Source organism: Hemitrygon akajei, chromosome 3 (genome assembly GCF_048418815.1).
Source record: "Hemitrygon akajei chromosome 3, sHemAka1.3, whole genome shotgun sequence".
Taxonomy (NCBI): Eukaryota; Metazoa; Chordata; class Chondrichthyes; order Myliobatiformes; family Dasyatidae; genus Hemitrygon; species Hemitrygon akajei.
Window position 1 is genome coordinate 131,845,785 of NC_133126.1, and position 13,659 is coordinate 131,859,443.

Sequence of the window (13,659 nt, forward strand, 5' to 3'; positions counted from 1 at the left end):
GTGATAGTTGAGGCAGATACGATAATGATATTTAAGGGGTTCTTAGTTAGGCATTTGAATATGGAGGGATGTGGCTGTTGTGTAAGTAGAGGGATTAGTTTAGTTAGGTATTTACTAGTTACATTAGCCTGGTATAACATATTAGGCAAAGGGGTATGTTCTAGTGCTGTATTATTCTGTGTTGTTCATCTTTCCAGTCCAAGCACCCACAGGTGACAAACTGGCTATATTTTGGTAAAGGCAGCTACTTGAGCTATGAGCTGTTTGTGTGGGAAGTGATTCACATCCTAGGTCTCCAGTGGTGCTCTTGCTAATTGTTGACTGATAATTGGAGCCCTTACTTTGTTAATTTTGCTATATCAGTAATTTTTGTAAGTTTTTCTATCACTATAAGATCATGTCTTTGCTGGTTTTGTAATAAAGAACCAAACTTACTTTTCTCGACTTGGAAGTTAGTTATTCTGGAAGCATATCATACAACATCAACTCCCGTATTCAGTCTCTCAACAGTTTTAGTTTGCTTTCGAGTAACATCTACAACAGGGAAAAAAAAGGGGTAATGTTATAACCTTGTGTAAACTTGTACCCTTAAGTACCTTTTTTTGAAAACATTAACTTCTTGATTAAATTATTCATTGCTTTTTTTCCCCCTAAACTGAAAGTTTCCAAAATTTCTAGCACATTTAACAGTATATTAATGTAGACTTGCTTGTTAATATATAAATTTAGTGCGCTGTATGTATACTTTTAAAACTATATACATTTTTTTTAAAGTCAGGATTTAATCTGTGGATAGTCATTGACATTAAGAAAGAGGATGTGCTGGAACTTTTGAAAAATCTTAGAATTGATAAGTCCCTGGGGCCAGAAGGAATTCCCCAGGTTACTAGGGGAAGTGAGAGGAAAGAATCCTGCATCTTTAGTGATGATCTTTGCATCCTTACTAGCCACAGGAGCAATACCAGATAATTAGAGGGTGGGATATGTTATTTCTTTGTTCAAGAGTAAGGGTAACCCTGGGAATTATAGACTAGTAAGTCTTACTTCAGAAGTTGACAAATTATTACAGAAGATTCTTAGAGACTGGATTTACAAGCATTTGAAGAATCATAATCTGATTAGGGATAGTCAGCATAGCTCTGTGAGGGGCAGGTCTCACAAGCCAGATTGAATTTGAGGGTTTGACAAAGTACAGCAATGAAGGTAGAGCAGTGGTGTGGCGTATGTGGATATTAGTAAAATGTTTGATAAGGTTTCCCATGGTAGATTCATTCAGAAAATATATTAATGTAGGCCCACAGAAGAAAGAGGATGGTTGTAGATGCAGCATATTGTGCCTGAAGGTCATTGGCCAGTGGTGTTCTGCAGGGTTCTGTTCCAGGACTCCTGCTCTTTGTGATTTTTCTAAATGACCTGGATGGGGAAGTGGAAGGATGCAGTAGTAAGTTTTCAGATGACGTGAAGGTTAGTGGAGTTATGGATAGTGTAGAAGGTTGCCAGTGTGGCATTAAAAAGATGCAGAACTGGGCCGGCCAAGAGGTGACAGATGGAGTTCAACTTGGAGAATTGTAAAGTGATTCACTTGGTAGGTTATATTTGAAGGCTTTTGAGAGGGTATAGAGGATATTTGCCAGGATGCTGCATGGATTAGAGAGCATGTCTTCTGAGGATTGAGTAAGCAAGCAAGGGCTTTTCTCTTTGGTCTGAAGGAGGATGAAAGGTGACTTGCTAGAGGTGTACAAGGTGATAAGAGGCATAGCTCAAGTGAACAGCCAGAGAACTTTCCCAGGGCAGCAATAGCTAATAATTTTAAGGTGATTGAAGGAAAGTATAGGGGCGGGATGTTAGAGGTAAGTTTTTTATACAAAGACTGGTGGGTGTGTGGACAGTACTGCCAGGGGTGTGGTAGAGGCAGATACATTAAGGATATTTAAGGTGCACTTAGATAATCTAACACATGGATGACAGAAAATTGGAGGGAATGATGAGATTGATTTTAGAAAGTAGGTTTAAAGGTAGTCTGAATGGCCTGTACTGCGTTGTAATGTTCTTTTGCTTTTTGTTTCTTTTAGGACATTGACAGTGATGGTCCAGAACCTTCAGACTGGGACAAATATGCAGCTGAAGAATATGAAATTTTAGTTGCTGAGGAATCGGCCAATGAACAGTTACAGGAAGGGTAAGTGCCATTCTACATTAGCCATTCTGTTAATGCCACCTGGTGCTATAGAGAAAATCATCTTAATTCATTGCTTTTGAATCTTAACATTTGACTTTCCTGATTCCAAAGAATAAATGCAAAACAAAACTTTTGAAAGTTAAGTTTACAATATGTTTTAAGTTTTAAAATAAGATTAGCAGATTGAAATTGATGGAATCGATACTTGGTCTGCATGTTTAGAAAAGGACTCCTCCACGTTATGTCAACTTTTGCTGTTAGAATATTTCTGGAGACTTGTCCACCACTTCCCCCTCAGTCTTGCCATAAACCTGTAGGGTTAAATCACTTATTGTCTCCTTTTACAATCATAATGTACAAAATTATTATCCTGTGAATGGATTCTAATTCAGTCTTTTGCTTTTCTTGCAGCTCATTTGAAGAGGATTATGAATCAGACGAACTGTCCACAGCCCCAGAACTCAACAACAAGATAGATAAGCTTGTCATTTCTGACCTTCCAACATAAATCAAGGCATGCTTAGCTGCTGGACAGTCAGGGTGACCAGTACACACCAACTTTGAAGACTGACTGGCACCCAGTTGGGTGCGTAGTGTAAAGAAATTGTTTATAGTTTTTGTTGGTTTATTTGTTTGTTGAAGAGAATATGCTAGATTTTATATCAGAACAAAGTACATGCTTACTGTGTGCAATGGACTTTATTCAAAATGAAAAAAATATTTTCTGTGCAATATGTCTTAAAATGCAGTGTTATATGTGGATTTTATTAGCTATCATCGCTGCATTTGACACTGTTTAGTTATGGTTGTTCTTTGTTTCTCTTTTTTCAACCCTCTCTTTCATATTTCAGCATTGCCATCTTTGCAGGACAAGTCACCCTTTAATCTGTCCCATATTAAGAATTCCTTTCTTTCCTCTTATTAGTATTCTCGAGATCTGATTATATTTTGCTCTCATTGACAGCAGGCAGTAATTGTTGAATATATAGGTTATCTACACAGATTGGCAATACTACTATAAACTATGTAGACATTTCATGTAGAAGATCATCCCCGATGCTTTCACTGGAATAACATTTGATATAATGCATTGTATCCCATAGAATCAAACTGGCATCGGTTATAAGATAATAAACTTAAAGGAGAAGCCTGCTTTCAATTTCCCTTTCAAATGTTTACAAGTTTATTGGAGCTTCAACAAAGTGAGAATTGCTGTTTTCTTGCAAGAGCTACCCCATCATGGTGACCAGTACAAAATGACTTGTACGGCCAACTGCCTTGCTGTTAGTTCTGATCTGTTTTTCAAGTAATCACTGAGCCTTTATCATGGTCCCTGTTCTGGCTCCTTCTAACATTCATTCTAATATTCGCGTACTATTGAACTGTGGAGTTTAAATATTTATTGCACTCCCAATTTCTGATACTGCAGTGGTCCATTTGTTCAAAGGTGGTTTCATGTGGTTTTGAATGCAGATTAAAGATTCAATGTCCAAGGAGTTTCTTTCTTCAAACCATGCAATAATAATTTTATAGCCAAACTGGTGCCTCCTGTTTCTGAATATTAACAGCAGTTTGTAAAGAAAGCAGATGGTAATAAGAAATAGATAACAGGGTGAAGAGTATGGAAAATTTGAGTCAGTTAAACGCAGAGCATATGTTTTTTGATGTAACCTACTTTTATTTTGATTTTTTATGTTGTGTACCAAGCTTCTTTGCAGATTTAATTGAAATGTTGCATGTCTAGTCATTTCTTTTTCACTCATCCAGTTTTTAGTTGTATGTGATATATTCCCCGCCTGTTTCAATCCACTCAGTACCAAGCTTTCTGAATTTGCAATTTTAATGCACTCCAGTTGTCTCTGCTATAGAGATCAGTTATTTCATGATCCGGTTCAAATTGATCATAGCTCCCTGCTATTTCATAATTTCTTGACTCTAGTGGGAATTATTATCACTACAGAGGAGATAAAATGTTAATTACAGCCCATGATATTCTGTAGCATGGGCCAGCTACCTGTTTCATAAATGACAAGTAGGAACTTGATATCACTGTAATAATTGAAAAAATTAAATAAAACAGTAAATTAAGGCAAAATTAAGGGCTGCCCCCGACACATCCTGAGGTTGTATATGTTGTTAACACAGTGTATTTCACCATATGCTTTGATGTACTTGTGATAAATAAATAAATATGAATCCAGGACACACAACATGTGGAGAGAGGAATAGAGTTAGGGTTTCAGGCTAAAGACATTTCAGTTTTAATGTGTTTTCTTTCAGCTGTCCAGCAGGTACAAGATTCTGGGTTTGGTTGCAAACTGATGTTTTAACAATATAAAGTCAAGCAATACCTAATTGTTAAACATAATAATTTTAGCAAAATAGTTTTGAGGGTGACAAATTAACATGAATGGAAACAATGATTTGTTTATTTTTTTATTTACATTTTACTTTCTCAAATATCTTCTCAGCCATTATTACTTTCGTGGCTTTTGATACCTTCAATAAAAGGAGAGAACTGAAAATGCTGTGAGTAAATGGCAGATCTGTCAGAATATGCAGAAAGGAAGGAATGGTTAATAACTTGATATACAGTGGATTCCAGTTAATTACATACAGCAGGACAGATATGTTTTGGCACAATTAAATGGCTGCCCTAATTATCTGAAGTTTCATGTAAATAGTTTAAAAAGTATAAACAGACAAACAACCATTTGAGTAATAAATTATGTATTTAAGTGAAATGCAGAACAAATTAGAACACTACCAAAACTACTACAGTACTTTAAAACTGTATATTAATTCATATTGTTTACTGATTGGCGAGTGTACGCCAATGTATTCTTTTGAACAAAATCTGCACAGATACTTAGTGCAGATAATAGACTTTCTTCATTGCCTTCCTGCATGAAGTGATGTAAATAAACAACAAATTCCCTGGCATCCTGTGTAGTTACTAGCTCAGGTTCAGTTGTGTCATCTCATCACTTGTCTTCATGTTCCCCCCCCCCCCACCCACCCACCCACCCACCTACCTTAATGTTGTGATGCAACACTTTTGACGATTACGTCCCCCAAATCTTCATTTTCATTGTAACATTCATGATGATTGTCGATACTTTCAATTTCTGTGTAGTTGCTAACTTGTTCAAGTAATGAAATCATTTCATTTTTACTCCCACCCGTTTCCAGCAGCTGAGTCTGAATGATTGAAACAGCAGTAAGCAAAACAATTCTTAATTGTCTTACTGCTTATTTCTCTCCAAATATCACCGATAAACTATGCTGCCTGAAAAAGGGTATCCCCTACACTCACTTCCTTAGCCATTGAAGAAGATGTCATTAGATTATCTTCGTTTGCTTTGAGAATGTGGTTCAGCAACCTTCCATGATACATCTTTAATTTTTTTTTATCATTTCCATATCCTGGTGTTGGCAGGTAGGAATTCCTGCTGGATGTTTCTCAAACATTCTGCATTAGGACGTGCTGCACAACTGTCAACAAGCGGAAGAATTTTGCTTGGTTTCTGCTGTAGCCCCAAATCCCAACTCATCAGCCATTTTCTGAAAAGTTTGGAAGTCACTCACGCGTTTTTATGAGCATAGTACTCCATTGGTAAACTCCATTCTCAAGCCCTTAAACAAAGGTTAAACATAGTTATGCAATCTGTTGCTTTCTTTGAACCTGATTGTGTTACCAGTCTGTAGCAAAGAGAACCATCCAGCATGGCACAATTATTTTTTAAAAGGCCTGCTTCATTGGCATTGTAGATGTTATCTGCACATTTTTGAAGCAAGTTGGGGAGATTTGTAGAATTCCATGTTTCTGCACTTACAGCATCAGCACTACCTGTCTTGCTCTGTGCTTTCTTGAATTTATTGTGTTCCCTTCACTTCCATCGGGACAGCCAGCCATCTGTTGTGTTAAAATCTTCCTGCCCCAGCTTCTTAGCTAGTTCCTCTGACTTGTTTTTTGACATTGGTCCACTGCATCCAGTTACTGTTGACTGAGAGCCACTTCAACATCTGGATCTTTACCTTCATGCTTTCATTTTTGGGATGTTTCTTGTTCTCTCTTGCGTAATGCCCATTCTTCTCACAGTTAATCTTACTGCTGTATCAAGCATGCAGTTGCAGATTTTGGCACTGCAGTTATCTCTGCCAGTTGATGATGATTGGTGTCAGGCAGATGGCTTTTAATTTGGTCTATTAGGATAATTTTTTTAGCTAGTGTCAAATCTTTTCATCTTGGCAAGGATATCGAAAAAAAATTTTAAGTCGAGGGAAAAAAAAGCAAAAATTACTGCTTTTTGAATCAGTGTCTGTTGGCCCAAATGGAAAACATAACACAAGCACATGCAACTGACCCAGCTGTTCTCTATGAGCAAGTGTCTAACGGCCACACAAGTGAGCGTTACTGATCATCTCCTGCCCCAATTAAGTGGCATATTGTCCCAAATAAAGAGAATCCTGGCTATTTTCTCTGTTTATTTTTGTTCCTTAAGAGTTGTTCCAAATAAGCGGCTGCCCCAATTAATCGATGGCTTACTTGACCAGAATCCATTGTATTTCATTTATTATTTGAACGTTTTCAGTGCTTTTATTTCAAATATAAAGCTATTGAGCAGCTTTCCTGCAAATCAATATATCTATTTATTTATAATTGAGTGAACCTTCCTCCCTCCACCCGAGTAAACCCTTTCGTTTTCTGCAGTTTTGTGGCTTATTTATACGTGCTGTTTACCAACCCTGACAAAAAATTGTCTTTCTGATTGTCGCCATCTGTCTTCCACAGTTCTATCATAGTTTGTTTTGAACAAGTACAATATAATCATATTTACAATTTATTAATGGATATGAGGTACACGTGGTTTCTATAAATGTGACCAAGCTGCAAGTCTGAATGAGGATATCACTCCCTTGGCTGCTATTTATTACTCATCCCTCATTACGCCTAGACTGGTGTGCAGTTAGTCCTTGAAGGGCTTGGAATCAGTCCGAGGACAGACACTTCCCTGAAGAACATTTGTGAATCAGGATTTTTTACAACAGTCATTTTGTGGTCAGCCTTAGTGATAATCTTTTCATTTCAGATATAATTAAGTAATTTAAATTCACTCAGTGCCAGAATGAACTTTAAACACAAACTCTGGGTCAGTGATATAGGCCTTTAGATTCTACTACACTAATTGAATTACTATACTGTCATAACCTCGAGTAACTATTTATCTCTATTGATGTTTAAAACACTTTCCCTCATCATTACATGAGCAAACTTCAGAAATTGATTTAAATATGGCAATTAGCATAATGTTACATAACTATAATACATTTTTAGAATTACCAGTGGAACAATGCACTCCCTTTTTAATCAAAAATACTTCAGTTGAGAGTTATTATTTTTAGCCTCTGCAGTTGAAATTCTAGAACTGCAATAATGCCTTTAAATGGAAATTGAGCTTCCTTTACTAGCAAGCGAAATAGAACAAGCTTTGATGTAGACTTAACACCAATTTAACTACAGACCACTGACGTTAATTTATTGCCTGTCTATCTTTCCATTGAAGTATTAACACAGTTGTGGAGAAAATTATAGATTAAGCACTAAAATCTAATCTCAAATGGAACTTTTTGAGAGGTACTCTTTTTTTTTGTTGTTTAAGCAAAAAAGCATGCTGTAATCAATACTTAATTCATTTTAGTAGAGGGTCTGGCTTGTCTCTTCCAGGTTCTTTTTTTTTAATCAATGGAATGGGATGTGTTTTCTACATCTGGTATATATAAGAACAAACTTGTGTTGGAAAGATCTAATCTCTGTTGAAACCAACTGGCAAGCAGATTATCATAAAATTCCACACAGGTCATTATTTCAGGAATTTAACCCAGTGAGAGTTAATTGAGAAGTTGCTTTGAGCCAAGCTCACATCATCTCTCAGGTTAAATTTTAACCTAGAATGCACAAATAAGGTTCCCTATGAATTAGATTTAGGTGTTTGTTCTGTACACACAGAAAATAAGTAAGAAACAGTTTGTTATTTAAATAGAAATATAAAATTTGGTGAAGTGGTTTTATTGGAAAGTGCAGATAGAGTTCAGTTATTCTATATTTGATGCAAATTGGTGACAAAAGATGGAAACTGTAAATCCACTAGGGTTGTGTAAGGAGGAGCTTGTGTAAGCTTCAGTAGATCACAAAACATTTCAACATTTGGTGAATTACACTTCTTACTAAGTTGCTCTATTTACTGGTACGCACTTCAATTTTACTCAATTTTAGTTTTATACAACTATTCCACTAATATTTCAATTCCATTTTTTCCAGTTAGATATTAATATAAGAATTTTACATGCGTGTGTATATGCATTGCATGTTTTACAAATCAAAAAAAAATTGTTCAATTTTCATGTTACCATTTAGTAAAAGGTTCAAGTAAGAAAATATTGATTAGATTAATTGCCAACCAAATGCTACTTTGCAGTAGCATGAGCAAGTATTTTAATTATTTTCTAATATGCTTTGGAAAATATACAATCAATGGGATTTCAATTTCTGGACACGAGGACTTTTGGTGGCATTTTCCATGGCTGTTCTACTCTTGCATGGAATAGCATGAAAGTACAGTATACTGGAAGCTTTTGTTTACAGAGGCTATGCTGGTTGCTACTTTGTGACTGAAGTCAGGGCTCATTGTGGGATCCCTGATTCTGGTTCGCTGGTCGGCGATTATAGCACCTTTGGATAGGATGTTTGCTCAGGAGAGGTAAACATCATGAAAACACAACTGATGATCAGTGGAAGACAGGGCACTATGCTCTTTGTTACTCTAGGTTCTCTTGTCCATCTTCAAACATATGGATAAAAATAACCATGAAAGCGAAATTTAATCATCTTCATCATAACATATAGTATCAAATGAGTATAGTGTACTCAGAATTATACATTTGAACATGTGTTCGGGAATTGTATTTGTGATTCTGAGGTGGTGAAAGAATTTGATATCCTGGCTGAGGGTCTGCTTTTAACTGAACTACTTCATTCCACTAAATGAGCATTATAACACATGGACTGGATAATGCTTCAACTAAAACAAGTGGCAGGAAATTCAGAGAACAGCAGTAAGAGTTCATACTGGACTACTTCAGGCTCTTTGCTTTTAATTATATCTAAAGAATTATGAATGTGAGTTACAACATTAACAATTAAGTGGTTGGAAATATTCCTAGCAATAACAACAGGAGAGGTAATGAATTTAAATTATTTCTCTTGTTTCAAATGGGTTAGTAGCTACAGTACAAATTCTTAATGAAATAGTAATGCTGGTCACAGTGGTATGTGAAGTGGAAGAATGTATATTTCCATACAGGGATTGGTGTTAGGATAACAGAAACAACCATTGTGTATTTTGGCCACAGAGTAATAACAGTGGGAAGTCTTTTATTTTCCAGCACACAGGAGGCTTTTGTTCAGAAACCCAAAACTTTTTTTTTAAAATAAACAATATTGTCACTTTAAATTGTAGCATGAATGCAAAACTACTGTTTTGAAATTGTGGTATACCATTGGCTTAGTACAGTACAAAAGCAATGTTTGACAAGTAATAATACTTTCTCCATGTGCTACTAGTAAAGTATTAAAAGTAATTTACTATGTTGCTGATTTAAGCAGACGAAAGAAATCTCATAAATAACTGATTACTCAACCATAATTATCTTTCATGACAAATTGTTGGACTCTTAAGAATTATTTTTATTATTTTAATTGTTTACTTATTTTGGAGTTCAGCAGAACTATGATTCCCAACATTTTAAGATAAGATGGATGACTGGACAAAAAGTATAATTTGTTTTCTTTCATCTAGAATATAGAACAAATTGTTTGATTGTACTTTGTTCCAGTCTCTCTTATATAAAGACTTTGTCTACTTAAAATGAATTGAAAGCAGTATGGAAACTTTAAATTATCTTAAGACCATTTAATTTGGGTCTTCAGCTGTACCACTCATTTATTAAATTCAGTGGATTCCAGTTAATTAGGACACATTGGGACCAGTACATTTTGGCCCAATTAAGCAGCAGCTCCAATTAGCCAAAGTTTCATGGAAATAGTTAAAAAGATATAAAAAGACAAACTACCATTTAACTGAGTAACAAATAATATATTTACATGAAATGCAGGACCAATTAGAACACTACCTAACTACTACAGTGCTAAAAACCTGTTTTAGTTTGTATTGGTTACTGACGGAGAAATTCAATGAGTGTACGCTGGTGTATTCTTTTGATTGATTGTAAATTAGCACAGACACCTAGTGTAGATGTTCTACCTTCATACAATGCTTTTGAAGAATGCATCTTCCAAATCTTCATTTTCATTGTAACAATCAAGATGATTGCCAATACCTTCAAAATCTGAAGTTAGTTCCTAACTTTCGGAAGTAGTGAAACTTTAATTTTCACTCCTCTCTGTTTCTGGCATCTCCAAGCTTGAATGCTTGAAATCACAATGAGCAAAGCAGTTCTGAAATGTCTAACTGCTTATTTCTATCAATGACAAAAATTACTGTTTTTTGAACACAAAAGCATGCAACTGATGCTATTTAAAAATTTCGCTCTATAGTGTCTGATGGCCATACAAGTGCATGTGAGTGACACTAGTTAGAAACTGTTCGGCAGCAGTCTCCTGTCCCAATTTAGCAGCATAGTGTCCCAAATAGACAAAGGGAATCCCAGCTATTTTCTCAATTAGTTTTTCTTGTTCTGCAAGAGTTGTCCCAAATAAGCAGCTCCCCCGCTTAACTGATGGCCCATTTAACCAGAATCTACTGTATTCAGAAATGAGAGTGTTAATTGTTTTTCCTTAAGTTTTCACCATAGTGTTTGAGAATTAAGCATACAATATCACAGATAGCATGTACAGATGTTTCTGTGGAGTGAATATAAAAAACAGATGTTTTGTGCATTTAAAATTAACAATGTAAAATTTCACTTTTTGGTTCTTAGCTCTAGGCAGGTGGAATACCAAACAGCCTAAGCATATAAGAACACAAACATTTTCAGTATACTAGTATTTCATGTGTCCTGATGATTGTATATTGTAACTTTGGGTGGTGATCTTGGATAAATACTAAATATTAAGCAGGTATACTGGTATGTCATGTGCCATTATCAAAGTCATTACCTATGAAGCCTTATCCTTTGAACTCCACATAGCATTGAACTTGTTCCTTACTGCCCTGGGTTTAGTTAAACCTCCTCCATTCAACAAAGCCAGAAGCGGCAAATGTAGTATTTTCCCAAAAGAACAAAAGGCAGATAACAAAGGAAAGTGTATGTTCCTTTGATTACCAACTATGTAGCATGTTGATTTGGCAATGTGCTTGGATTGTGCTTTGGATTATAATTTCTAATATTTTGATTGCATTATCACAGTTAATATTATGGTATTATACAGATTAGCTAGCATAAGCCTACATCCTAGAAATTTTTAACTTGTCACAGATCTTGCAGATGTTTATTTTCCTTGTGTGCAATGAAAACTCCAAGTTATTTTGTTTGCAAAAGCAAATGGATTTTATAGTTTCATAAGCTGCATGCTTTTATTAAATCATGAGCAGGATATAAATCATTTAGGACCTTAATCTGGAGGAAAGCTACATAGCTAAACATGAAATGTATCAATATTCATTTTATTTTTAAGTTAAAGGAGGACCCCCCCAAACCTTCCCATATAACCCTTGGTTCTTGCTTACTGCCATTAATTTATACCATTAACCAGATTAGACTAATTTTCAGCTGTAATATTTAATTGCCCACATAAAATGGAAGTATATTTATGAAGAAAACAGCAGAGGTATGCAAAATAATCACAACCAAAGTTGGTCAATGTGTTGGGTCCACAAAAACATGGACCTCTTGCCAGCCAATTCTGTATTTCCCTTTCAACACACAGTGCTTGTGAGAAACAATTAAACTAATTAGAAAGCTTACATCTGTACTTCCTGTTTGTGAAGCTCGTTAAAATATACAAAGACTATATTCTGCAACTGCCATTTACTTGTTAACATTTTGTTTTGAAAATGTGCCTTATTTATAACCTTAATGTTTTAGAGAATTAAAGTATACACACATAGGAGACGTGTTATTTCTGTAAGTATTGTAATATAAAGACTATAAGCCAAAATGTATGACATTTGTTTGTTCATTCAGCGTGGTTTGCAAATATAGGAACCTCAGCAGTAGAATCTTTGTAAATTTATAAACTACCTTACAGGGTTTTCTTTTTATATATGTTAAAAAGCAGAGGAAAGTGACTGAGATTGAGATTAAATATTCAAATTATTCTTTGAACTGGACAGATTTGTATATTAAGTGAGAAGCTCCACCATAGTTATGTAACACTTTCCAGTGTTATTTATAGGTAAGAGGGCCTTTTTTAATTATTGTTAAAATATGCATTATTCAGATGTAACACAGTCTGTCCAAAATGACTAACTTGATGAAAAGTTGACATTTCTTTTTCACAGTAATTCTTGCTCTATGCAAAATCAATGGCGCCATCTCTGAAAAGTGTGATCTACTGTAAACAACTCAAACTGCGCAAGTTTTTATTGTAATTATTAATGATTTTAAAACATGGAAATGTTTTAAAATAAAACTTATATGCTGGTTTTGGTTGCTGAAAATAATTATTGGTGTGAAATAAGCTGTTTATTTGTGTTAGCATGGCTTTGCATACACTTTTTTTGAAATTAAATAAAGAAATTTTAAAGAGGTTGCAAGTTTCTTAGTAAATTTAATGGTATTTCTAAAAAATATTCAGTTCACTGCATTTGTATCTGCATTCAACTAAAGGCATCATTGTTAAAGTAAATCTAATTTTTAAACCAGAAGACATTAGGTAGCAATTAGGAAAGAAAAAGCTTTCCCATTTTCCCAGCTGAAGCACTGTGACATTTACAGCAACCCCTCAGGGTCTCTTCTCTCCTGGTAACTACGTATATGAATACAGTACAATAAGTTTACAATTAGAAATGTAAGTCAAAGTTCCAGATGATTGCAGTTTCTATCAATATTAATGTGATGAATGTTTACAAAATATATCATAGGAAAATGTTAGAAGCTAAATAGAAAACATTTTAGGAAGGTAATCGGCCAATATGAAAATGGTTTTGTTAAAGGGAAATATTCTCTGACCCATTGCAGTTCTTTATGTTGTACAGGAGTGTACCTAATAAAGGAGTGGAACCAGTTGTCCTCTTCTGCACTCCACTGTTATAATATGTGGCTATTTGAGTTACTGTCGCCTTCCTATCAGTATGAACTAGTCTGGCCATTCTCCTCTGACCTCCTTACACCATTCTCTGTCAACTCCAGAATGGTTGTGTGTGAAAATCCCAGGAGAACAGTTTCTGAGATATTCAGACCACCCAGTCTGACACTAACAATCATTCTAGAATCAAAATCACTTAAGTTCACATTTC

The 13,659-nt window shown here is 35.2% G+C and overlaps 1 protein-coding gene across 6 annotated transcripts in view; it reads left to right on the forward strand.

The window, feature by feature from the left end:
• The window catches only part of ppp2r3a (protein phosphatase 2, regulatory subunit B'', alpha), a 346,067-nt gene extending 333,115 nt beyond the window's left edge, over nucleotides 1-12,952 (forward strand). For all 6 annotated transcript variants that reach the window (XM_073040814.1, XM_073040812.1, XM_073040813.1 and 3 more), the window contains 2 exons: nucleotides 2,073-2,179; nucleotides 2,591-12,952. In XM_073040814.1, the coding sequence (XP_072896915.1) occupies nucleotides 2,073-2,179; nucleotides 2,591-2,687 (204 nt within the window). In that variant the 3' untranslated portion in view covers nucleotides 2,688-12,952. The remainder of the gene's footprint in view (nucleotides 1-2,072; nucleotides 2,180-2,590) is intronic.
• The last annotated feature ends 707 nt before the right edge of the window (nucleotides 12,953-13,659 follow it).